Here is a 25,330-nt window from a genome sequence, read left to right as displayed (position 1 = left end):
GGCGCCCTGGGCCACGGGGCCACCTCACTAGTCCAGGTACTTGCTATGCAACCTAGGCTGGTCTTTTAATTTACTAATCTCCTTCCTCATTTACACGAGTGCTGGAATTACATGTGTGCTATCGATTTAAGACACTTTACTGTGTTATTTCACTTTTTTTATTTTTATGTGTGTGTGTGTATGCCTGCACGCATGTGTATGCACCCAGGTTTGCAGGAGCCCACAAAAGCCAGAAGAGGGTGAGCAATCCTTTGGAACTAGGATTATAACCACCATGTGCTCTGGGAAGAGAGCTGTGACTCTCTGCAGAGGCAGTACTAAACAAACCACAAAAGCTAACCCCTATTAATCTCTAAGTCATCTCTCTATCCCACAACGGAAATATTTCAAAAAAGTTAAAAAATTAGCATAGGTCTCTCCAGTCTCAAAAGAACACTCACTCTAATTTATACTCGCTTTCCAATATATCTGTTTGTACAATACTTCTAGATAACTACTACTCAATTCTCAGTCCACGGGACACAAACAGTTTCCAGTGAACACGGAGATATGAAAGAACACTTCTTTACAACAGTAAGCACGCCATTGCTTAGCTGAGTAGACTTCTGTTTCTGTTAGCAATTCTATCTGCATGAAGGAGGTGACACTAATAACATTCTGATTTTAGCTGCTTATTGTGATGGGTTGGCTATGTAATTTTCATTATTCCATCATCTCTCTAATTTTCTACTATTACATATAAGTACAGAATATCATAGCACATATACCTTTGTGCATGCATATAAACCTTTAAGAAGGAGAATTGATGGGACAAAGGATAAGCATATTTAAGATATAATGAGACATTAGTAACTGGCACCCAAAGTTTCTATTAGATGAAAACGTCTAGGGTGGAAGAGATGGGTAGATGGGTAAAAGCATCTGCTGCACTTGCAGAGGATCCAGCTCGGGTTTTAGCATCAGCATGGTAGCACACACTGTCACTGCAGCTCCATGGCAGCCAATGCTCTCTTCTGGCCCTCATGGGCACCGTATGGATGTGGTGCATGCAGATATGTGCAAGCAAAGCACCAGAACAGATCAAAGAAGATAAATAAAATCCTTAAAAAAGAAAAATGTCTATTCCTTCATAATGTTCTTAAGCACCACACATATTTTGTTACTTAAAAACTATTTATTTTTACACATGTATGTATGTGCATGCACATGTTTGTTCTTAGGCATGGATGCATGTGTGTGTGTAGGTGTTTATGTAGGCCCAATATCTACACTGGGTATCTTCCTTACTCAGTCCTCACCTGCTCACCAAGGCAGGGTCTCTTCCTGAACTAGAACCTCGTCAGTGCTAGTCAGTCTGGCTGGCCAGCTTGTTTAGGAAAGTGTCTGTCTCCTTCCCTTGGGATGACAGACAGGTCCACACCCAACTGGCCTTTGAAGGAAGCTCTGGTGGCTAAACTTTGGGGGTCTTACCCTTGTGCTACAAGAACTCTGCTGTAATTGTTTCAGCTACATTTCTCTGGGGTCTTTTCCTTTGTACTTTGAAATTTCTAGCTTTTTCTATAAAGTGGTACTGGCATTTATTGGTTCTACATCCTTTTATATACATTATTTTAATAATTTATTATGTAACTTTAGATATTTTCCAAGTAGGTCTTTCAATTTAAAAACATTTTAGTAGCATATATGCCACCTATATTCACTGTGATGCATCAAATCTATATATAGCTACCTTTTGGTACTCAGGTTTTGTAAATTTAAGATTACAAAAACATTCTTCTATAAATTGTCTTAGAGGTTTAAACGAATTATGAAGTTTATTTCCTCTTCATTATTATTTATTTAATTTTTTGTGGAAAATATTAACATAAAGCTGAAATTTATGTTTCTATCCAATAAGGGAATGATATTGAATCTTTTTTCAACACAGATACACAAACACCGAATGTTACATACAAAGCTTACTTTCTATATTCTATATTTCTTTTAAAAATTTAGTAATATTATCTCTTTATTTATTTGTTTGTTCGTTTTTTGAGACAGGGTTTCTCTGTGTAGTCTTGGCTGTCATAGAACTCACTCTGTAGACCAGACTGGCCATGAACTCAGAGATCTGCCTGCCTCTGCCTCCTGAGTGCTAGGGTGTGCGCCATCCCTGCCCAACTGATTTAGTAATTTCAAAGAATTAAAAGATATATTATTGGTGTGTGAGTGTGCACATGCACTCAATAAACGTGTGGACTTGCATACCACAATGTGTCTACGAGGGCATCGTCGCTGAATCTGCTCTTTCCTTCCACCTGTATGGGGATCACACTCAGGTTACCAGCCTTGTACAGGAGGCATCCTCACCTGCTCAGCTACCTTGCTGGTTGGCATTCCTTTTATACATACAGCCAACTGCTCATAGATTGTATTTGGTGAGTGAGCCAATAGGTAAAGTTTGTGATGTTTTAAGTTTTTCATACTAAAATAGGCAGGATGACAAACCTGGAGTTGAAGATCATGGGCAGGGTGACAGTGGTGACCCCTTTGCCCACAGTGGTGCCAGCTGTCCCCGTGATGGTGGTCCCTTTGGCTTTGAGCTGGACAGTTAGAGCCTTGGCAATGCATCCCAGAAACATGTCCAAGATACCCAGCTTATTGCAGTCTCCCTTCTCCGTCGAGTGAATGATGTCACTGATGTCGGCGGGGGGCAGAGACTTTACTCCTATGATACTGGCCAGACGATTGGGGGTCACTTCAGGCAACACTCGTCTTAGTAAGGAGGTCACCTGATAAGGAGATTGAAAAGGTACATTTAAGCACTGTTGATTTACAGTTAGTGTTAAACTGTGGTTAGCTCTCATTCAGTAGCTTGAAAACCCATGGGAAGAACAGAAATATAACTTAATATTTTTAATAATTTATGCTTGTAACTTTGAGAAAGAAATAATATGATCTAAGCTTTTTTGGAGAGGTAGTCACCACTTAAGAAAGCATGAAAAGCCAAGTCTTTTGCCTTTGTCTGAATTAAACGGGACAACACATCTCTAGGGTACTATTTGTTACACTGCACTAGTAAACAGGAACAGAATCTTTAGCAATAAAAACATGGACTTAAAAATTTGATCCCAAACAAAACAAAGTAATAAATAAAAGTTCTTATCTAGTCTAAGGTCTTCTGACTTTTAAGTTTTCAAACGACAAGGAAGAAACAGAAGTAAGTGCATGATGGGCCACCTGTCTCTGGACCCTTGGAGAAGCTGTGTGGAGCAGGGAAAAAAGGTCTTGAAGTAGAGTCAGCTGCTGAGCCAGGTACTGCCTGCCAACGTTGGAGCCACTCAGCGCTAAGACCATGGAGAGCAGCTCGAAGCAGTAAGCATCCGAGGAGGCGTCCTCATCATTGGGCTGAGAGTTGGCATTTTCTTTGCTGGATATGGCATGTTCCCACTCTTCACGAACTCTTGTGGCTTCCATGCGAATCGCTTGGACGATGTGAGCACATACCTATGTGAAGGAAACATAGAAAATAAGAAGTTGTATTCATAGGTCTTTTTTTTTATTACTATTACTTGAATAACCAAGAAATGCAAAGAATGTAGGTTAATGCCTGACTTAATGCCTTTTTGCTAGTACATTCTCCACTGTATTATTTTCTTAACTTATCTTAAAAACAATCAATGGAACGAACTAGGGGAAACTATGACACAAATCTCAATAATTAAATCACTTGATATAAGTAGCCAAATTAATGAAATAAATAAAAATACAGTCATGTTCTTTTTTTCTTTAAAAAAATTAATGTTATTGACAAATAGGAAAAAGAACCCCAGCACGTTCATCTTCCCATGCTAACTAGGCAAGCACTGAACTCAAGCCCTCCTCCTGCTGTCATCCAGGGAGCTGAGAGCACAGATATAGGCCTTTGCGCCTGGTTTCCATCTGTCTTCCGAAGTCTAATTTTATTTTACCTAGCATTTTTGTATATAAAAGATCTAGACTTACTCCACTACCTACATTATGCTTAAAAGTATTAATATTGGTATAGTTAGCATTATTAACTGCTAACTATTATTCTCCTTCCTGATTAAAAAAAATGAGAGGAAAAAGGAATATAATAAAATGCAAATATCATGTTTGTTACAGCTGGAAACCCACAGGCAGCTTGACAGACAAAGGCCCCTGGACAGCTGCTGACTAACCTGCTTTTGTAAGTTAGTCAGCTTACTCCTGCTGAATATGATCCCGACCATATGTTCTTTAAGGTCAGCGTCGGATGTTGCCTGTACATGGGAAAGTAAAAATAAAGGAGCACATTCTTTAGAGAAAATTTGCATATTTAATATTGCAGAGTGCCTTGAGAAATAAGTAGGTACACTGAGGTGCATTTATTTTATATTGAGGCTTTTAAAACTAAGATAAAGGATAATGTTTGAGGAGAGCATTTTAATAAAGTGATTATTTAAACTAAACACAATGAGGGGGAAAAAGGTCTCAACTCTGTTTTATAAATCAAAAAGAGGGGAAAAATCAAAATCAAAGCAAATACATGGGAAGAAATGATAAAGGAGAAGCATTCTATAACTTAAAAGGAGGTACACTAAGACTAAAAGCTGTTTCCTCAAGGCCCGGAAGTCTATCTGCACAAGAAGACAGTAAAGACACAAACAGCCACCATAAGGAATAAGAGGTTTCACAATAGACTTTAGAGATATTAAAGATAATAATACTACTATAAGCAATTTATGCCAATAAGTTTAGTAACCAAAACAGGCTAATTAATAGAACTATCAAGGCTATTCAAGAAGAACTGGGTAGCTAAGGTAGCCCTGCACATTTCTAGGAGGTAGTCTTTTGCCATCTATGAGCCAGATCATGCACAGCTCTGCTCCAGACAGTTATTTTCAACTTAGCTGTGTTTACATCTTTCCTCATTTTTTGTTTTTAAACATACTATGTTGACATATTTGCTACTTATCATTGAACTGAAGTTTTAGTTATTTGTGGTATATTAACAGATATGTGTCCCTATCTCCTGAGTTAATTGAGTTATTTTATTCATCTCCAAAAAGATAGGTGCCATATTATTATTATTGTTGTTGTTGTTGTTATTATTATTATTAGAACTGCCTTTATGCCAAATAATAATAATAATAATAATAATAATAATAATAATAATAATATGAACTGCCTTCATATAATGCCAAAACACATTGATTAAAGTTCATAGCATTGATTATTCTAATTAATGACAGTTAAGGAAATGACAGAAGAGAATCTCTAAGAATATCCATTATGATGAAAGTCCTTAGCAGACCAGGGAGAGAAGAAAACACCCTCAATTTGATTAACGACATCTGGAAAACAGCCTTCCAACAACATCCCACTTCCTTTCAGGACCCAGGCAGGCTGCCTGCTCTGCGGTTCTGCTCCATGTGGCACCGCAGTGCCTCCCCAGCAGCAGAACCAGAGTCCATCTCTGCTCTTAGCTGCAAAGTTTTTACTCAGAAAAACAAACACAGTAACTCTTTTAGACAAAAGTCATAAAGCACTAAAGAGTAGTTATTTTGGTAAAAATAAACTACACACAGATGTAACAATACTATGGTGGATTCAAATACAAATTAGACATGTATGTGTTCTCTGAGTAGCTATGATCCAGTGGAAGAGATGAGATATGTGTAGATAAACGTAAGATAAAAGAAACCAATAGGCAAAGGCACAGATAGATTATTATGAACTTTAGCAGAGCAAAAACTGTTTTCTATTTGGGCAAGTTGTAAAGAAGTTCTCTATTTTTGAGCTAGACCATGACAGGAAAATGCAATGGAGGAGGCAGAAGGTAAGCCATGGGCAGAGTTTAGTGACCCTAAAAGATGCCAACAGCAACCAGCAAGTCCTCACAGAGCAACTTCTACAGATGAAAAATTCAATCTAGCTTACATATGCAAATTAAAAATATATATATAAACTACTGCCACATACCAGCTAAACTGTAAAGGCACCCAAGAGTTAGTTGTCTTAGCAAAAGTAAGAAAATGAAAATGAGAAATAAATGTTTAGGCTACAAATAAATACATTGTATACTTTTTCCTCTCCTTCAGGTGATGACAACAGTGCTTTCTCCTCTTGCTCTGGTGTAGGTTCAGCATCTCCAGAGATGAGCTTTCCAAACACCTGACAAAGAAAGTGGGCAGTGAGAAAGAGCTAACGATAGCTATTGCTCCAGGAAAGCCAAAAGACTATCTAATTCTGAAGGGCTTTAACTCATTACATATTTCGAGTCAATATCTAAGTCTGTGGCCCAGGCCGTCCTTCGGTTTGTGGCAATCCTTTGGTCTTAGTCGGTGGAGTGCCAGGCCAAGAGGTGTCAGCCTCCGCACTGAGCTGGATTCTGAAGAGTTCCTTCTAATACAGGAACACTTTATATCACACTATTACTACTTTTCTGAAACTATAAATTCAACACTAGATATTGGCAATGGCCTAATAAAAGTAAAATGGGCTATATTTGAAGCTAGAAGCCTCGAGTAAAGCATTTGTCACACTCTGAAGATACATGTCAGTTTCCCCTGTAAGGACACTCACTTGAGACGTGATGAGTCTGAACACCCGGAGGGTCTCCGCCTCACAGTTCCTCTGCTGAGCCACACTGGCTGAGATCTGGCCAGCTATTTTTGTGCTTTCGCCATCTTTCCAACCCAGGACTTTTACTTGTCTAACTCTTAATGTATTTTCTGGGCCCTTTAACTCAATCTTGATGATGTGATTGTCTCCTCCTGGGAGTTCACTTGTTACCCAGCCAATATGCCTGGAATCCAAATCGACCTGGTTGAGCAGAAAAAGGAGAGGAATCGGACACAGGAAAACCACTTGACCCCCGCCCTGGCCTAGCATCAGCAACAGTAGCACAGAAACAAACAGCCGCACAGGCAGGGAAGACTACCAGGCTATTCCCATCTCCTCAGTTACGTTTTGTGAGGACAAAGGAAAGTGAGGCTAAGTCAGGTTGAGAGCCTCAGGAGGTGATAGTACTGAGAATTAGTGCAGTCTGGACTACCATATGGTTTCCCTGTATAAAGTGTGTGAGCACAGCTATTACAAAGTGTTTACATGACTCAGCAGACACAACAGAAGCAGCGAGGCTCTGCTTTATGCACTTTTACATGAAACAGCACAAACAACTGGTATTTTCATTGTGCTGGTATTTCAGATATGTGTGTACCTTTTATCAAGGACTGAATGTCTATATATAGTGAAATGGGTTTTGACACTACTCCCTTGATGAAGTTAAAATTCCTCTCATTGTATTTGATAAGGAAGAAGAGTCTTTGAGACTGGTACATGATTCATTTAGACATTTGTTATTTTAACCGACAATGCCAATACTTCCAAAATGAGAAATTAAGAGTGAAAACAAACAAACAAACAAACAAAAACCCCCCAAAACAAAACAAAAAACCCCTCCTTTTGGATAATTTTAAAAGACTTTTTACTATTTAAATATCTTTCATCTTACATCTCAATATGATTTGATAAAAGAAAAAAAGTCAAAGAAACTTATTAGCTTTTGCGTTACAAAGTCTAGAAGAAAAGCTCCAGCAAGGTTTGAGTTATGTAGGTTCCCAAGTGTGTGATGCATAACTGCAGACCTGTGCCCAGATACGCTTCATTTGTTTCTAGGATTGTTTCGTAAACTGACTTTCAACATAGATATCACCGCTAAGTTATAAGCCATAGTTTTATTTTATTCAGTTTTGTTTAGGCTAACAACCAATTTTTTATTGGTAAATGAAGTTTCTGACGGTGGGTGAATCAGATCTGTAACGAATTTAAAGGCGCTCAAGTGTTCACAGAATAATGAGAGGCTGCAGACTATAAACTCATGACTGAGGAAGTTTAAAGAAATAGTCGTGAGACAGCTAGCTCTGGGGTGGTAGTTATTCATCTGCAGACTAGTTGTCAATTTACTGTTTTGTGAATACATGATCACTTATGCTATCTTGGTAGCAAAACCGAAACTCAACAGTGAAAGCTGAGGAGAAAAAAAAAATGGTATTTCAATTACCTGCTTTATTCTGCACAAATCTTCTACTGCCTTGCCAGTTAAGAAGGTCATTGAGGTAACTTTATTCTATAACAGAAATTCAGAACAGTTACACTGTTTCTTCTCAGGACATTTACAATAATGTCTCAGAACCTTCAAATGCCACATCATTGCGTCTCCTTGCGTTATCAGTCCTAGTAGACTCCATAACATATCCAACTAACAGTGCCTACACTCCTGTTATCTTGTTCTGGAGTCTTAGGATCATGGGAACACACTTAAAGGAAATTCCAGGCCAAGAGAATTGCTTAAACAGGGGCACAGAGGAGAGAATACCAGTGTAGATTTTAACCTTGTTCAGTTGTAGCCATATTTGTGATCAATCCTCTTTTTAGAGTCCACAGTGTTTCTAGTCATATAAATCTGTTCTGAGGTAATTTGAGGATTATACAAATGTTTGATTGGAAAACTTCCAAAAGATAAGCCTATTTTATAAACTCAGAAATGAGGCTGTGAACATAGTTTAAAAGAACTAATGAGCTAGAAATTGAGCTCTTTTTCTTACCCCAAGATCCCGGGAATTGTCCACATGAACAGATACATAACGAGCATTGATTCCTTTTACACAGTTGATAGTGATGTTTTTAGTTTTGTTTTTATCTTCATCTCCTGATTCCCAAAAAGTTTCTGTGGAGCCATCTGTCAAACTGCCAATCATGGCAGGCCGGCTTGATGTTTTTATATCAACGATGCTGGTCAAGTCCTTCAAGCACACAACTATGCATAACTCCTAACAGAAAGAATATAAATGTTCATGGTATTAAAAACAAAACCTCTTATGATGAAAAGACAAGCATTCATAGTAAACTGGTTACGAATCATTCAAGTTCCTGTTTTATTCCCTTTTCCACTGTTAAGTTCTATAACAGACACAGAAGTCAGTGACTAACCTGGCTCATGGCTTCAAAGCCCGACTGTATACTGATACTAAAGCTCTCCTCACTGTCCCCGTCATCCGACTTTGACAAAATATTGTTAATGTGATGGAAGACATTGCTCTGATGGAGAAACTGGTGGTCAGACTGCTTGAACTTGAGGCTCCAGCATCTAAAAGTATAAACAGTACACAAGGAGTAATTTTCTGGGACTATCTAAGAATCCTCAGAGAAGCTACTCCACTTTGCAGTAAATATATTAGTAGAAATGTTAATGCTTCTGTAAAAAAATAAACACTGAAAATTTTCAGATAATAAGATCATGTATACACCTTTTTGATGTTTTTGAGAAATAAAGGAAATTTAGGAAGGAAAGTTATAAAGAAAATCTACCTATTTTAAGTATAGGGGGAAAGCGGAGCTATGGAGGTCAAGGCCACACTAGCAAAAACGAACCTGTTGTAAAGATAAGCATTACACCAACTGTAACAGGTTGGCAAACTTATTTGGGTGATAACTGTGTCATGAATTATTGGGGTATCACATTTCTTGCACTTCAAAATCTTATGAGGACAAAATAGTATCTGTTTTCTACTGGCCTTACCATTAGGGAATAGGAAAGCCAATCTTTCCATCAGCTTGTTATATAAGTCACAGAGGATTTATTTATGTCTACAGCCGACTGAGTCAAACTAAAACTGCAGTTTGTAATGTAACATAGTGCCAAACTCTCAGCACATTCCAAATTAGGATCATGTGGTATTACCTAAGGAAGCTTTAAAGTCGGAGCCATATAACTAGAATCCAGACTCTGCTTTCAGGTCCCCTCCCAACTTTGTTTTAGTTTCTGAGATTTCATTTTCTTTACCAGTCACAGTGAAATATAAGAGGGGAAGGTGAACAACATGGCTACAACAGCTACTGGGGCACTAAGAAGGGAAAGAGACACTAGTTAGCAAAGAGAGTACAGCTTAGGACAGGAGGAGGGAGTCACCATTTCCACGTTAGGGATTCTTTGCCTCTTGACATTTAAGGAATTTTTTTTCTAGTATTCAGAACTTTGCATACTCCATAAAATCTTTTTTTCTATTAGATTACTTTGGTGAAAAATTACCTTAAGGCCATTTGCTGCAATGAACTGCCACTAGGGAGAGACATCATAAGATCAGAGATGGTCTGAAGTAATCGGTGAAATGTATGTGGTAAGGGGTGAGCAGCTTCGCCTGCGATCACTATATCTGACAGTGGGTGCTCACAGACTCTTGTGTCCTTCTCCTAAAATAAAAATGGAAAATGAGTTTATCAGTTCAAAGAAATCTTTTTTAAAGAATAAAAATGTTATATAAGCATAATTTGCATGTGCAGTATGTAAAATTTCTAATTGATAAGGTAAATTATAAGTAAAATGAGCAAACCAATTAAAACCACATATACGCATTAATTCTAGGATACTTATATATCATTAGAAGACTGAACCTGTGTGTGGATACATGTATTTGTATGTATATATCTTCATATTCATTTATACATATATTATTTACATATGTTTATACATTAAGAATAAGGCATGGGCCAGATACAGTGGTGCACACCTTTAATCCCAGCACTCGGGAGGCAGAGGCAGAGACAAGTAGATTTCTGGGAGTTCGAGGCCTGACCTGTCTAGAAGTTCTGTACACTAGACAATAACAAACACTTTACAACATAATCATAACTTATTACCTATGTTTACAATATTCAATACTCTCATGAATGGAAACAGCACAGTTTACTCAACAGTTTCTTAGACCATTTTGTTTGTTTTAACATGCTCTGCAATAATCACATATTTCTCCAAGAGATGGTTACAACACAGCAAATATGAATGGCCTTGTTTTTCCATTTGGTTGCTAATGGGTGTTTATTAAACGTTTCAGACTATGTAAATGAGTTAAATAGAATAGGCATGCTTTTGCTTCTTTCTTTGTGTGTCTTCTTAAATAAGAACATGATACAAGTTGTAGTTTACATTATCTTTTGCTAGACCATATCCTGTTTTATTCTTTATCAGCCCGTCTAGATTAGGTCAAGGTCTGGCATCCACCTGGTTAGACCGGTTATGTCTGTTTCCCTTTATACTGGGGTGCTGCCCTCCTACTAAAGTGTATTCCCTATATTTCGGGCATCACATTCATCCTATTTGTACTACACTAGAAAGGAAAGCTTTCCAGTTGTACATTCTCTATATAGGAGTGATGCTGTTTATAATACTGCAGTAATATACATCTTCTGCCTGATTGCTTTTTGACAATGGTATTCAATGAGAAACCAGCTGAGTTAGCATCTTTGCCAGACAGAAAACTTTCCTTATGTAAGGCTAACACTTTGCTCATACTAACATTGTATTTTTGTTGTTTTTTTTTTTTTCAGGTCAAATAATCTGTCAATTATTTCATGTAAAACATTATATTATACTACCAGAAAGCATACTACATGGTTCCTATAGAAATATGGAATTATGGCCATATACCCATGCACATTTGGGAGACACTAGCTGGACTCTGGTTGTTATTAGTAACACAGAAAGGGCAGTGGAGTGTGTCACACTGGGGTAGCTGGAGGGAAGTGTGGTTGACGGGTAGGGTGACATACATCTCATGCATGTATAAAACTTTCAAAGAATAAAATGTACGCTACAAAGAGGACCGTATGGAATGAGAACGAACACAAACTCACTTGCTCTGCATTTTCTTTACTTGTCTTATTTTCTTCATCCTCATCTTCCTCTGCTTCTACTGGAGAAGGAGTCAGTGCTGCCACAAAGTGCCAGAGGATGTCATGCAGCGAGGTGGTCTGGATGACATTGCAGAGGAGCCAGTTGAATGCCTGCGGAAATTGACGGACACAAACAGGGAAGATGTCAGTTAAAATAGGTAGGATATTAAAAAAAATAATTACTTAGAGATAAACATGCTAGAAAATGTGGCCCTCATTTCACTGCAAAAGCACTGAACTTGAAATAGTCAATTTTGGGTTTAGTTAAACAACAACAACAATGAGCAACAGGAAAATACTATTTACAAAATATAACAATCATTCTTTTTAATATCAGTTTACTCTATTCAAAGAATCTTTTTCTAGCCAGTATTTAAAACTAATATAGAATATATTCCAATATATTTCTAACAACGAACGTGACAAATTACTTATCCTATTCCTGTTAAAAAAGAATAAACATGTGCTGTACATAGGTCTAGGAAATACTGCATCCCTATTAGTCAAAAAATGAGGCCTAGAAAAGCTACTACTGGTAAATTTCTAACTCAAAAACCTTAGTTATCATCTTTGCTTGATTATGTCATTTCATTCTAGTGAAATGTCCTGCCTATAAAAAGGTTTAAAAGATAACCTGATATTCAACTAATACAGTTGTATAGAAATAAAGATATAATTACAAAATTCAAATTATATTGTTTATAAACTTTAAAATTTTATTTTGGTATAAACATTTTTCCCCCATTAGGTACGTGGCTTTAATTTGACATAATTTGGTAAAAAAAAGTATTATCACTAAATAGAACTACTATGTGTTTGTATAATGCATTAATAATAATTCTATCAAAGTATTCATACCTCCATAGCAAACACTCGGCAAGCTGACTTTCTTAAGGCCTGCTTCATTGCTATTTCAAGCCCTTCTAGATCATGATGCTGTATAACGAAAGCTAAAACTGGCCACTGGAAATTTCGCTCTCCTTTGGAAAGAGAGCTGTGGGCTGAGATTAGGCGGGAGAGCTCAGGCGATGGATGTCTCAAGAGGGAAGACCCAACTTCTAAAAAGAAAAAGAAAATTAGTAATTTTCATAGATAGTATTCAATTAATATATTAAATATTGAAAATATGTAGCTTATTCACTTTAAAGTCTTTTGATTTTGCACATGACACCAATCCTAACAATTTCAATTAGTGGTAAGAAAGCAACCATGACTCTGTAACCATCTTACTTTCTTAGAGTACACAGACTCAAGGACTGAGCTGAGGTTCATACTCCCGTAGCACTGTAAGCTAAGTAGCTTGTATTCTATCTGAAATCCTTCCCTCATGCCCATCACTTCCTAAAAGACTGAGTGAAGTAGGTGATGGTCAGCTTTAATTGTCAACAGGCACAATCCAGTGTCACTTGGGAAAGGAGTCCCAATGACGAATGGTCTATATTAGGTTGGCATGAGGTTTTTCCTGTGAGGGATCTTCTTAATTGGCTCACTTTCAATGGAAAGCCCTTCCCTGAATGTGGGAGGCCCCATCCTTCGGCTGACCCCAGGCCTGAATGAAGAGCGGAGAGAGAATGCTGAGCACCAGCACACACACATTACTAAACACCGTCTGCTCTTGGTGGCAGAGTAATGGGTGTGCCCTAATTAGGTGTGAGCCAGATAGATAAGCCCTTTCTCCCTGAAGTTGCTGTTGTCAAGGTATTTTATCATAGCAACAGGATGAAACTAAGGCAGTGTCTTAACACAAACTCAATATATTGATTGAGTAAACCAACAGATTATTTAATGGTGCTCAACAATTTTTTTCAGGTGCTCTTCAATATTAACATAATAAGCCAGTATGGTGACATGTTCCTTCAATCCATGCACTTGAGAGAATGAGACAAGAGAGTTAGAAGTTTGAGGCAAGCCTGGACAGTATAGTGAGTGTCTACAAATAAAGGCAAGGAAAGGTGCAGATTACATAACTTTAAAAATCCACTGGGGTTATTCATAACTCTCAAGTTGTATATCTGTTCAGAGCCACGGTGGCCGTAAGAGCTGTAAGCGCCTGTGGATGGTGAGGAACGTCTGAGTGCTTAAGTACAACTGGACCTGCTAGTTCACCGCACTTAGTGGAAGGGATAATGATAGTCATATGTGAGGCTCAGATACCTAGCAAGATTTTTTATAATTTACTTTTATGTGTATGACTGCTCTATCTTCAGACAGTGCCCTTAACCAGTGAGCCATCTCTCTAGCTCACCTAGCAATATTTTATAAGTCAATTTATTGAATAAACATTGAGTGATCTAAATGTCTATTCTTACTAAGATACAAAAAAAATGCATCTCATTTTTTTTTTGACCAGGCAGATAAAAGTACAGTCTATCATACATGACAGGTGGTGGTGCGCATCTGTAATCTCAGCCCTGAGGAGGCAGAAGCAGGTGGATCTCTGTGAGTTCAAGGCCAGCCCGGTCTACAAAGTGAGTCCAGGACAACCAGGGCTACACAGAGAGATCCTGTCTCAAAAAACTAAAAACAAAATCCAAACAAACAAAAGCCCAAGAAAACAAAACAAACAAAACCCCAAAACAACAGAAAAATAAAAACCAACACACTGCTTCCCCTTCAGGCATTACATCTTAAAAGTTGTCTGCAGAGAAACAATTTTCATTTTTCTTTTTGACATTTGATCACTCAACCTCCTTTCTGTCATTACACCTACCAGTGTCTCCACTGTTGACTCTTCTTCTAGGGATGGCTTTTACTCGTGCGGGTAAAATGGAATGTTGTTTATCATATTCAGAGGCAACAACGGAGTATGACCTTTGGAAGACTGTTCTCTTAGCCAAGTCAGTGTCTGTTATGGGACTAGTTTCCAAGCTGCAGATATAAAAAGAACAGAGATACATATGTATGAGAACGTAACGAATGAAGTACAATAACACTCATCTTCTAACAGTGAGTCAGCTGTTTGAATTTCATGCGGGCTCCACAGGCACTGAACACATGCAGTACACAGACATACATTCACGCAAACACTCATACACACCAAATAAAAATAAAATCAAAATAAGAATGTAATCTTTTCCAACAATGTGACATTCTGATTGATTTCAAAACTATCTTATAAATGTATATTTTTCTAAAGACTTTGCATCTCGTGTGAAAAAGGTTCCAAATTGCTTTTTCTTTAAAAACTATTTTATGTGTATGCATACTTTGTCTGCGTGTATGTGTGTCATGTGTATTCTCTGTGTCTTCAGAGGCCAGAGAGGGAGAGAGATCCACAAGAACTGGGCTCCAGGTGCTCGGGAGCTGCACTGCGGGCGCTGGGAACCGCGTCTGCTCCTCTAGAAGGAGCCGTGCCCTTCACTGCTGAGCCAGCCCTCCAGCTTCTTAACTTAAACCTCAGTTTGAAGGTATTTGGGGAATGGGGGGAGACAGAGCAGCTTCCTTGCTTAGAGGAATTTTCTTCCGGACTGTCGTTGTTATTGTTATTAACCATTACTTCCACCTCACTAGCGATGCTTCACTGGGTAAACTGCTTTGGTGTTCAGCTTGCTCTGAAAACGTATTGTGGCTTTCCTCAGACTTCCGTTCTCAATCCTACTTGATACATGTTATTCCTCCCAGAGATAACGCAAGGCTTTACTTTTTACTATCAGGCAGATTGCTCTGTGGAAGCATTCCCTGGGACGTTAGCAGCACAAAGCTGTGACGCGGAGATGGCAGATACTGGGTATGTAATTACAAGATGCGACCTTGATCTGTCTGAGCTTTGCATCCTTTTCCTTGATCTACTTTTCTATAAACTGGAAGGTTATTTAGCTTCTCAGATTCTTTTCATGGCTAACATGGAAATTTATAGTGGCATGTTTATGTCCAAGCTGCTGAATATTTATTAATTTTAAAGAAAAAAATAAAAAAATTTATTTGGTATGGAAAGTTCTATTAACAGCTTTGCCTTATCTCCAACTAGAAGTTTGTTCTCTGTGATCTCACTCCTAGAACACAAGACATCCTGCTGAGCCACACTCTTCAGAGTAGTCTAAACACAGTCCCCACAGCTTTTCCCAAGGCAGCTTCCATCTTCAGAGATACTTTAATTCCTTTACAGCTATAAAGGGCAGCTGGGCGTGTTGTTGGCACACGCCTTTAATCCCAGCACTCGGGGAGGCAGAGGCAGGAGGATCTCTGAGTTTAAGGCCAGGCTGGTCTACAGAGCAAGTTCCAGGACAGCCAGGGCTACACAGAGAAACCCTGTCTTGGAAAACAAAAACAAGACAAAAAAACAAACTATATACAAGCCATATTGTACTCTTTGGAGACAATGTGAAGAACAGCTGGAAAAACAAAAACAAAAACCCCCCAAACCAAACAAAACCCTGAGAACAATCCACACAGATGATGGGGAAAATACAAATATTTTTCATGGAAAAATAATCATTTGGATATGCCATCTCTCTTACAGCGCATACTGTAGCTAGGGTTTTAGTTTACTGTTATGACTGCTGACATATCTTAACATCTTCTCTCACTTCAGCAAAGATCTTCCTGTCCAATGGAACCAGGTTCAGTTACTTGTGTCTGTAATTTTGATGCCATCTAAACTTACCTTTCTCATTATCCAGTAAAGTCACACTGATTTTCCCCCAACCACTATCTTCTTTATTCATTTTTTTCATGACTGCTGCCAGTGCACTCCAATTCCACACACCTTGCTGAATCCATAACTAAATTATTAGCTTCTTTAAGTGACACTGTGCTAGTCTTACATGTTTGTCATGCTTTCCTCTCAGTTTCAGTGGTATTCAAGTTCTTATGCACTGGGTTTACCTAAATCATTCACTTCTCAAGAAGCTTTCTGTCCAATACAAACAATAGCTAGTGAGAAGGCACTGTAAACAATGATCCAAGAAGCTTAAGGGCCATGATTCACGCTCTGTGCCACTTCTACCATGTGCTCAAGTGCTGCCTCAAAGCCAACTTTCCCTCCTTGATTGCACGCGTCACTCAAGAGTACAGGCTCCAGTGTAGCCTTTGACTACACTGCTGGGTGGGCTCTTTTCTCTCCCAGTGGTCTGCCTCCCATCAAGGACTCTGTCTATGCACAGTTTTCCATACTTCTCCACTAGCTAGCACAGCTGACCCAATGTTCCTCCTGAGACGGAAAGCTGCACTGATGAACTGTAAGGACGTTTGTTTACAGTTCAACCTCTAATCCACCAAACACCTGTCACGCAGAAGACACAACTGAAGTACCTTGGTGGCATAGATTTCATATTACTCTCCGGCTCTTCAAATACATTGGGACTTGCATCGGGAGTTACTGATATGTATGGGGCAGGGACAGATGTCGACCGCAGATATCTCATTTCATCCTGGAACAGGTTGTCATCTTGATAGCCCACAAAATTTTCATGATGGTGCCTGCGTTAAATTAAACCCAACAACTTAAGAGTAGAATAGCAATATAGATTTTTTTCATTTTAAATCTCTTCTGAAAAAGGGAAAAAAGTACATGAGAATTTACAAGTAGAATTATTAAAATACACACTGAAGTAGACTGGCATAGGTAAAAGTATGATATTACTTTCTAGGTACCACAAACCTAAATGGTGAATGATCCTACTAACTGCCTAGCTGCTTAGGTGAGAATTTCTGTTTTGGGCAAGGCTTAGACCTCAACAATCAGTAGTCAGACAGGACTATGACAGCAAGCTTCCTTTTACACCACTCTCTCTACTCAGTTTCTATTGTCACTGTCACAGTGCAGCCTTGCATCATTTCTTGATGGTTTGTTGAAATACTTGTCACTTTTGGGGTGGCAATATATGTATATCAAATTTGAGAAATTTGAGAAACATAAATGTAAAACATTCCTTGGGTTAGGTTGTATTCCCCAGAGAGTTAAAAATAGAAGCTCTTTAATTATTCTATGCTGCCACTTTTTCCTCCCATGTTTTATAATTTAATTCCTCTTTTAAAGTCATTTCTTTATTTTGTGGGGGAGGTTAGAAATGCATGCCAGGGTGCATGTGGGGGGACAGAAAACAACTAGTGAGAGCTCTTTACTCATTCTACCATATGGATCCAAGGGACTGGACTCAGCTCTCTACCGCTTTCATGGGAAGCAACTTTACCCGCTGAGCTATCTTGCCAGGCTGATTTGATTCACTCTTTTCAAACCAGGACAAAATACTGCTAAGCTAGATGAACAGAGTAGTCTAACTGAAACTCAAGATATGTTTGTATTTAGCATGCTTGATGATTTCTTCCTGGTCTTGAATTTTTCACATTTCCCTTTCGTCTTCTATTCCCCCTATTTTTAATAAGTATAAACATTTTAAAAAGCTACATAACTTTGCCATTAGAGGAAAAAAATGAGGCTTTTAAATGGAATGATTGACAGGCAAGCCATGACAGCAGGTAAAATCTACAATTCTTCATTTATTACCTAGTGGGGGGAAAATCTAGCTTTGGAATAAGAAAGACTATTTTGGAGTGTTAGTACAGAACGTAAGAAAGTGCAGACGGTATAGTCTCGCTGCAGTATAGTAATGAGAACACCATCAGCAAGCATTTCTCCAGAACACAGAATATTTTTTCTGTATTAGCTTCCACATTCCATATTGTGACCTTTTATAATTTTTTATTTTATTTTATTAATTTATTCATATTACATCTCAATTGTTATCCCATCCCTTGTATCCTCCCACTCCTCCCTCCCTCCCATTTTCCCCTTACTCCCCTCCCCTATGACTGTGACTGAGGGGGACCTCCTCCCCCTGTATATGCTCATAGGGTATCAAGTCTCTTCTTGGTAGCCTGCTAGCCTTCCTCTGAGTGCCACCAGGTCTCCCCATTCAGGGGACTTGGTCAAATGAGAGGGTCCTAGAAACCTACAAGAAGAACATTATGATAGGCAGATTTGGGCCCAGAGGTCCCGCTCAAACTATGGCACCAGCCAAGGACAATACAAGCCATAAACTTCAAACCCCTACCCAGATCTAGCCAATTGAGTGGAGAGTTTTTCACATGTACTCTGGTGCCTCATATTTGACCATATTGTGACCTTTTAATTGCACACCAGGTTGACTCTTTCCTTGTTTAAAATTCTTCCTTCACCGAATCTGCTTATAGAGAATCAGCACAAGCGACAGAGACCTAAATGTCACTCTAATCACTACTTCAAGCAGTCAAACAGAACATGATTTCATTTGCGTCTACTCTGATAGAAACTGCTTCGCTCCCATCACTTGCCCGGCGGACAGTGGATTTATGTCTATCAATCTTTCAGTAATCAGGTGAGCAGCAGACCCTCTGCGAAGTGTTTTGTTATTTGCTTACGAAGAATCAAGAGTACTGTATCAGCTCTCTCAGTGTCCTATACACACTTCAATTTGAGCACACCTAACACGACACTGGAAAGGTTTTAATGACGCGTCTATCTTTCTACCAGTGGTGAATATAGTCGGGGCTTTTTATACTCATTTCAGCATCCCTGGTATTCAGCTAGTACGTGTTTAAATGTAAACAGAATGAATAAAGAAAGCTCCTGTAGGAAACATCAGTGTTTCCCTCTACAGCATTTCTGACTAACAGACTAAAGTCAACTAGAACAAGAAATGCAAGTCTTTCTTCCTAAGCTACGTTTTGTATTGACAGTAACAGAACAAGCTGACAAAGAAGCTACTAGCACAAAATGTGCACTCTACACTCTCCTCCCAGTCACGTCACCAGCGCAAGGACTAAAGCAAACATCAAAGGGTTGTCTCCTGCGCACTGTCTGTGGCTGTATGGATATGAGAGCGAGTTTCCAACCACTTTACAGCATGACTTTAAGCATCAGAAGCTGTAAACCCAAAGGCACTTACGAACAGAACAAAGTCTCCTTACCTAGCTAATGTCTGCAAGTAGAGACAAGGCATTTTTACAGGAATGTCCTCAGAGACGCCTTCCTTCACAATGGGCAGCTGGGACTGGAATGGCTTTGCAGGATGGTACCACAGGATGCTTGGCTCTGCGGCACTGCTCAGGGACAGCAGGAAAAGGGCATTGGCCTTGATCACCTGGTGTGCTTCCATCGTGGGCAGGGCACGGGGCGTCTTCACTTGCATGGGCTTTCTTCTAGATTGTTTGACCTAGCAAAGAAAGAATTGAAGTGACTGTTTCCCGCTTATATTTAAAAAGATAATTTCTTAACTTCTGTTGTTTCTAGAAAAGAATAAAGAAGTATTTTAAAACAGTGATAGTTATTACTAAACCAAGAACCAAGGCAACAATGGGGATCTTAGATCATGGAGAGGCAGGAAGCTTTAGCAGAGGTCTCTGCCATGGTTTTCTTTTCTTTTTCCTTCCTTCTTTCTTTCTTTTTTTTTTTTTTTTTTTGGTTTTTCCAGACAAGGTTGTTCACTGTGTAGCCTTGGCTGTCCTGGACTCGCTTGGTAGACCAGGCTGGCCTCTAACTCACAGCGATCCACCTGCCTCTGCTTCCCAAGTGCTGGGATTAAACCAGCTCATGGTTTTCATTAGTAGAAATGATCTCAAATTTCTATGAGTCCTATGATATGATTGAGTATTAAGAAAAAGACAAAAGAGAAAGAGTAGGGAAGTAAAAGGGTCCAGAAAGAGAAGTGAGATTTTATATATGTGTAGTGCAGGAGACAATAATAAAGAATGAGAACACAAACATTTGTCAACACAGCATTCGTACCTAAGGGTATAACATTTTTAAAGTAAACCTAGTTTACTTAACAAATACTGAATTTGTATTTTACTTTTGTTATAAGATGGATCGATTATGTAAGACTAACTAATGTACTGATATGATTTTATATTTTTGTAAGTTACATCCATATCATGAATAATATAACCTGAATGGAATACAAATACCTTTTCCCTTGCAGCAGCCTGTTTTTCGCGGAGGTATTTTTCTCTACAGCGATCACATACGAGGTACCAAGTGCTTCCTCCCATCCCTCCATCACCACAGTTACCAGCCCATCCTCCACAAAAATGCCCAATGCTATTATATCCTTGTCCACCAGCATATCGGCCACAACCTTGAAACAAAAATAAGACATACATTAAAGATTTTCAATGTCCTTGACCCTCCTTACTGATACATCAGAAACAGATAGATCTTTTCAAAGTAAACTTCTGAGAAAGCACCTATTATTTAAAAGTCTAGTACATACATTAGAGAAAACATGCTTGATTAAAAAAAAAACTCAAAAAAAATCTCAAATTAAATGATGCCTAAAATCTTTGAGATATCCTATTTTTAGATGAGCATATTAAAGAAACAGAGAATATGGGTATCTTTAGATTTATTTAATAATGTCAATAAAATAGACACATATAAAAGAATAATGTGTTTCAGAAATCAAATTTTTCTAACACAAAATGTAGTAGAACAGGAAAAAACCAATCACATGTAAAGAACATTTAAAAATATTTACCTAATAGACAGTTCTCTGATAAAACAACTGATATAATTTAAATAGGAAAATCCCCCATCCCAATCAATATAGTCCATTTAACTGGTAATTTCTGAATGGGAATCTAAGTCTGAAGATGGTGTGTGGAGGCAGGCCTCCTTCTTCAGACATGCTATTGTTTCTATTGGGTAAGACCTTCATGCCATCCTTTGGGAAACACATATTTACTTTAGAAATATTTCAAAATTTGCTACACTCCAACTATACACTAAATTTCTTTCTTTCTTTTTTTAAAGGCTTACTTATTTATTACATATACTGTGTTCTGCCTGCATGTGTGCCTACATGCCAGATCTCATTACAGATGGTTGTGAGCCACCATGTGGTTGCTGGGAATTGAACTCAGGACCTCTGGAAGAGGAGACAGTGCTCTTATAATTTCTCTATCTCTTTAGAAAAACTATTCATGGTAGTCTATGATGTAATATTCTATAAATTTGGGCAACTAATTCTGTATACTGTGATATAATTCAAAGTGCTCTAGCTTATCAAAACGAAAGCATATTTACACACAATGCAATCACTAACCTGGGTGAGCTTGCCTCATGTGATAGGTCACTGGGTATGGATGCGACTCTCCACAGAGCTCACAGATAGTATCTTTCTCTGGCCCTCCGACTGCCAGCTGGGCCATTTCACCAAACAAATTGCCCCTTGGCCGAATTTCTGTCTTTTCCTTTTTCTTTTTTTCTTTTTTTGTTTTCTTATTCTCTTTCTCACACTCCTTCTTTTTAAGGACTGCACAGGAGCCGGGACTTGGAAAAATCATATTCTGGGAAGCAGCTTTGATTGTAGCCAAAGAGATATCTTCCCAGAAAGCCACTAAATGCTGCAATGTTAACGGAAGCGGAGACTTGGACTTCATTGTGTGATGCACGGACATGTCAAACGTGGCCTCTGACTTTCCGTCCTCGCACTTCTCATGGAGGGGCGGCTCCTTCAGCATCGACAAGACCTTGTTTTTGTTGATACTTCCCATCTTAGATATATCTGGTCCATGAGGTGCGATGTTAAACATATTCAGAGCAGATGATATTTCCAATGAATGCCTATTTTTTAACTTGATTTCCTTTTCCTCTGTGGGTGGTTGGCTACTCAAACTACTTCTTATAGGAGCATGCTCTTTGGAAAGCTCTGGATTAAATTTCAGGAAGGAAGAGCAAGCCATTGCATCATGCACTATGCCTTCATGCCACAGAAAAGAGGCAAAAACGGCCCTGGCACACTCAGCCACAGATGGAGACATGGCTTGCTTGGCTGGCTCTAAAGATTTGGCTCCATCTCCTTTGAAAAGAAAGTTAGATTTTTCCTTTTTGGGCCTGGTGTGTCTATTTGCACACTTTCGACTTATTTTGGGTGACGCTCTTACTTCCTGTTCATCTTTCAGTGGTGCTTTTCCTATGCTGAAGTGCACTTTGTTTGATGCTTCGTCCACACTCTTGAGTTCACTGTTTTCATCACAGGTGCTCTCTGCGACACCATTGGTTTTTAAAGTGCTTGAAGTACAGACTTCGACCACCTCACTGTGGAGGTTCTCCTGTACCACGTGGGGAGAAGGGGCTCTGTTTTCAGATCCGGGGGACTCTTTAGGATCCTTTGGTACCTGTTTTGGTTTTGGTGATGTGGAACGGCCCCTTAATGGTTCCGTGAGGGGCATTTTCTTCTTACGGAGGGTATCTGGATCAAGCGTGTATGAGTCTGACTTGGAACGTTCCCGGGGAGGGTCAAGTTTTGTCTTAGCAGGAGCTGTGCTTTTCTGAGGTAGATTTTTATCCTGTGGTGAGGAGGAGCGTGGAGAGCTAGCACCAGATGGGCTAGACCTGGGAGTCGGCAGCGCCTTGGGCTTAGGAGAAGATGACCTAGAGCCTGGTCCTGGGGATTCTGCCCTGAAGCTGGAAGACACCCTCCCATCAGACTTGAGTGTCTGTAAGGTGTTATGGTTAGGGGACAGCGACCTACTATGGGAATCTGACCTCAACTTTGCAGTGTCAGATTTTAACATTAGGGATTCACTAGCAGATAAGCCTTCTGTACCCCTTGACTTCTTCTGGTCAGCAGTGGTCCGGCTCACGCGCCCATCGGGTTTAATTGATCTGCTGTGCTTAGAAGGCAGTTCTGACTTTCCTGATGTAGAGACTGGTCTTGAAGATGTTGAGATAGTTCCTCTATCACCTGCATGATCCATTTCATAGTGAATTTGTTAATAAAATGTTAATGTAATGATAATTTTAACACTAGACACTAAAATAAAAAGCTACAAATGTATATTACTTGTCACATGTAAGAACATGTTAAGAATAAAATAAAAATATTTCTCATAAGTTTTCTTCTCTATCATTTACACACAAGATATTACTAGATATGTTCATAGATGCAAAGCAGATTGAGTAAAAACTATCTATTCACCCGGAAGAACTATTAGTGATGCCACAGCCCCTGTACAACTAATCAAATTCAAATTCCGCAAGCAACTAGGAGAATAACCTCTTTAAAAACTAAAATTATGAAAAAATAAATCCTCCATATGAAATAATCAACCTAGGATATTTAGGAGAGCAAAACTTAGGATAATTAAGGTAACAACATAGATCTTATTAAACAATGAAACTCAATTTATATAATTACTGCATTCAATTTTAAACAATAAATACAATTAGGTTAGTGAAGAGCTCCTTACAGGAGACATCTTAGTTTAATGTTTTGATTAGAATGGAAATCCTAAAGGTAGTGTGTATTTTTATATAAGTTAGATATTCTGTTATTTAAAAAGTTTCCATCTTAAGATCCCAGTAGCTTAGCTGATAGAATTTGGAGCTGAAGACCCTTGCAGATTTAAAGGAACCCACAAGATTTTCATCATAAATACTACAAGTTGGAACTGTATTCTACATGCCTGGTGAATGATAGGAAAAAACAAAACAAAAACAAAACCAGCCAAACAAAAAAAACTCATTCTAAGGCAATCGGTAGATAATTCTATATAGACACCATCTGGCTTGGGCATCCTTGCCTTTCTGTAATTTTTCTTTCCTGAGTATTAGGCTTTCTCGGAAGCAATATGGCCAGGCCTTGTCCCTAGCAGGTGGTTCAGCTTAAAGTTACCTTACCTCCTTAAACGAACGACAAAACCACCCTTGCTTATAGCACAAAGAACTGTTTTAGAAGGAGAACAATCTGATCCAAGTGATTCAAGTATTATGAAAAAACAAAACAGCTAGATGTAGGAAAAGGGTCCTAAGAAGTTGAATTTGCTACCTGGCAATAACTGCAGCCTGTTCCCTATTCTCCCCTTGCCCAGAAGGGGCAAGATTAGTGTGGGTAAGGTGGGAACGCGTTCTGATTTGCATGTGTATGAAGTCAGTAAGTGTTACAGAATTTGTCCTCTGCCTGCAAAGTCCTCCAGGACTCGTCTGTGTCATTTCTCCTTCAGTGCTACAGTGCTAAGGTTTGGAAAATGGTATTTGTTCAAGCAGTTTGTTGGAAAACCAATATATACTTATCTCATTTTTTTTTGTTTGTTTGTGTGTTTACTATACCAACACATCCAGATCCTCTGAGAATCCACTCTTTAACAGGACTGCAGGTGACAGCAATCACTGTGTGAGTTTAGAATCTAGATGAATAAGCCTGTAGTGAAATGAGAGCCCATGCAGAGCACAGTGGTGCAACAAATATTTATTTCAGTTGCAACAGTCCAATATGTGGCAAACAATTATAGCTTGTTGAAAGAATGGTATTGTGAACACTACCTAGTTCTACTCCATTATGAACTTTCTTAAACATGGAAGTTGCTCTCTCTCCTTTGTTTTGGTATTTGCCCTATGTGTTCATTTTATGCTCTCAAAATTTTGTGATTAGAATACATTTGTAAAATGAAATGTAATACTCACATAAACTGTAAGTATTAATGGCAACTGGGAGAACAAAGATTAGCAGATGTTATATTGACAAGTAAGTATTCCCAAATTGTTCTCAAGCGGTCTAAGAATCTGCTGCTTTTTTCTCTTACTGACCTAATACTAACTAGTATAAAGCAAAATATATGAACAGATACACTATATCTTGTAGAATTAGCATCAGCCTAGCTCTAGTCACTAATTATAAGCTTGCTACATTTGGGATAC

At 38.7% G+C, this 25,330-nt stretch overlaps 1 protein-coding gene across 13 annotated transcripts in view; it reads right to left on the bottom strand.

The window, feature by feature from the left end:
• MYCBP2 (MYC binding protein 2) overlaps positions 1 to 25,330 on the bottom strand; it is a 230,898-nt gene that overhangs the window by 18,899 nt on the left and 186,669 nt on the right. For 10 of the 13 annotated variants that reach the window (XM_084767818.1, XM_084767813.1, XM_084767807.1 and 7 more), the window contains 16 exons: positions 21,735 to 23,378; positions 20,599 to 20,768; positions 19,603 to 19,847; positions 16,966 to 17,133; positions 14,426 to 14,583; positions 12,574 to 12,773; positions 11,677 to 11,826; positions 10,076 to 10,236; positions 8,977 to 9,133; positions 8,592 to 8,816; positions 8,048 to 8,113; positions 6,568 to 6,807; positions 6,058 to 6,156; positions 4,182 to 4,262; positions 3,220 to 3,486; positions 2,488 to 2,771 (listed from right to left, as the gene is read on the bottom strand). In XM_084767818.1, the coding sequence (XP_084623944.1) occupies positions 2,488 to 2,771; positions 3,220 to 3,486; positions 4,182 to 4,262; positions 6,058 to 6,156; positions 6,568 to 6,807; positions 8,048 to 8,113; positions 8,592 to 8,816; positions 8,977 to 9,133; positions 10,076 to 10,236; positions 11,677 to 11,826; positions 12,574 to 12,773; positions 14,426 to 14,583; positions 16,966 to 17,133; positions 19,603 to 19,847; positions 20,599 to 20,768; positions 21,735 to 23,378 (4,315 nt within the window). The remainder of the gene's footprint in view (positions 1 to 2,487; positions 2,772 to 3,219; positions 3,487 to 4,181; positions 4,263 to 6,057; positions 6,157 to 6,567; positions 6,808 to 8,047; positions 8,114 to 8,591; positions 8,817 to 8,976; positions 9,134 to 10,075; positions 10,237 to 11,676; positions 11,827 to 12,573; positions 12,774 to 14,425; positions 14,584 to 16,965; positions 17,134 to 19,602; positions 19,848 to 20,598; positions 20,769 to 21,734; positions 23,379 to 25,330) is intronic. The other 3 variants (XM_084767812.1, XM_084767815.1, XM_084767814.1) reach the window with 3 other exon arrangements.

The sequence above is a fragment of the Acomys minous genome (assembly GCF_964271855.1).
Source record: "Acomys minous genome assembly, chromosome: 18".
Taxonomy (NCBI): Eukaryota; Metazoa; Chordata; class Mammalia; order Rodentia; family Muridae; genus Acomys; species Acomys minous.
The sequence above is the reverse complement of the archived record's forward strand: the minus strand, read 5'-3'. Positions and strand labels throughout refer to the sequence as shown.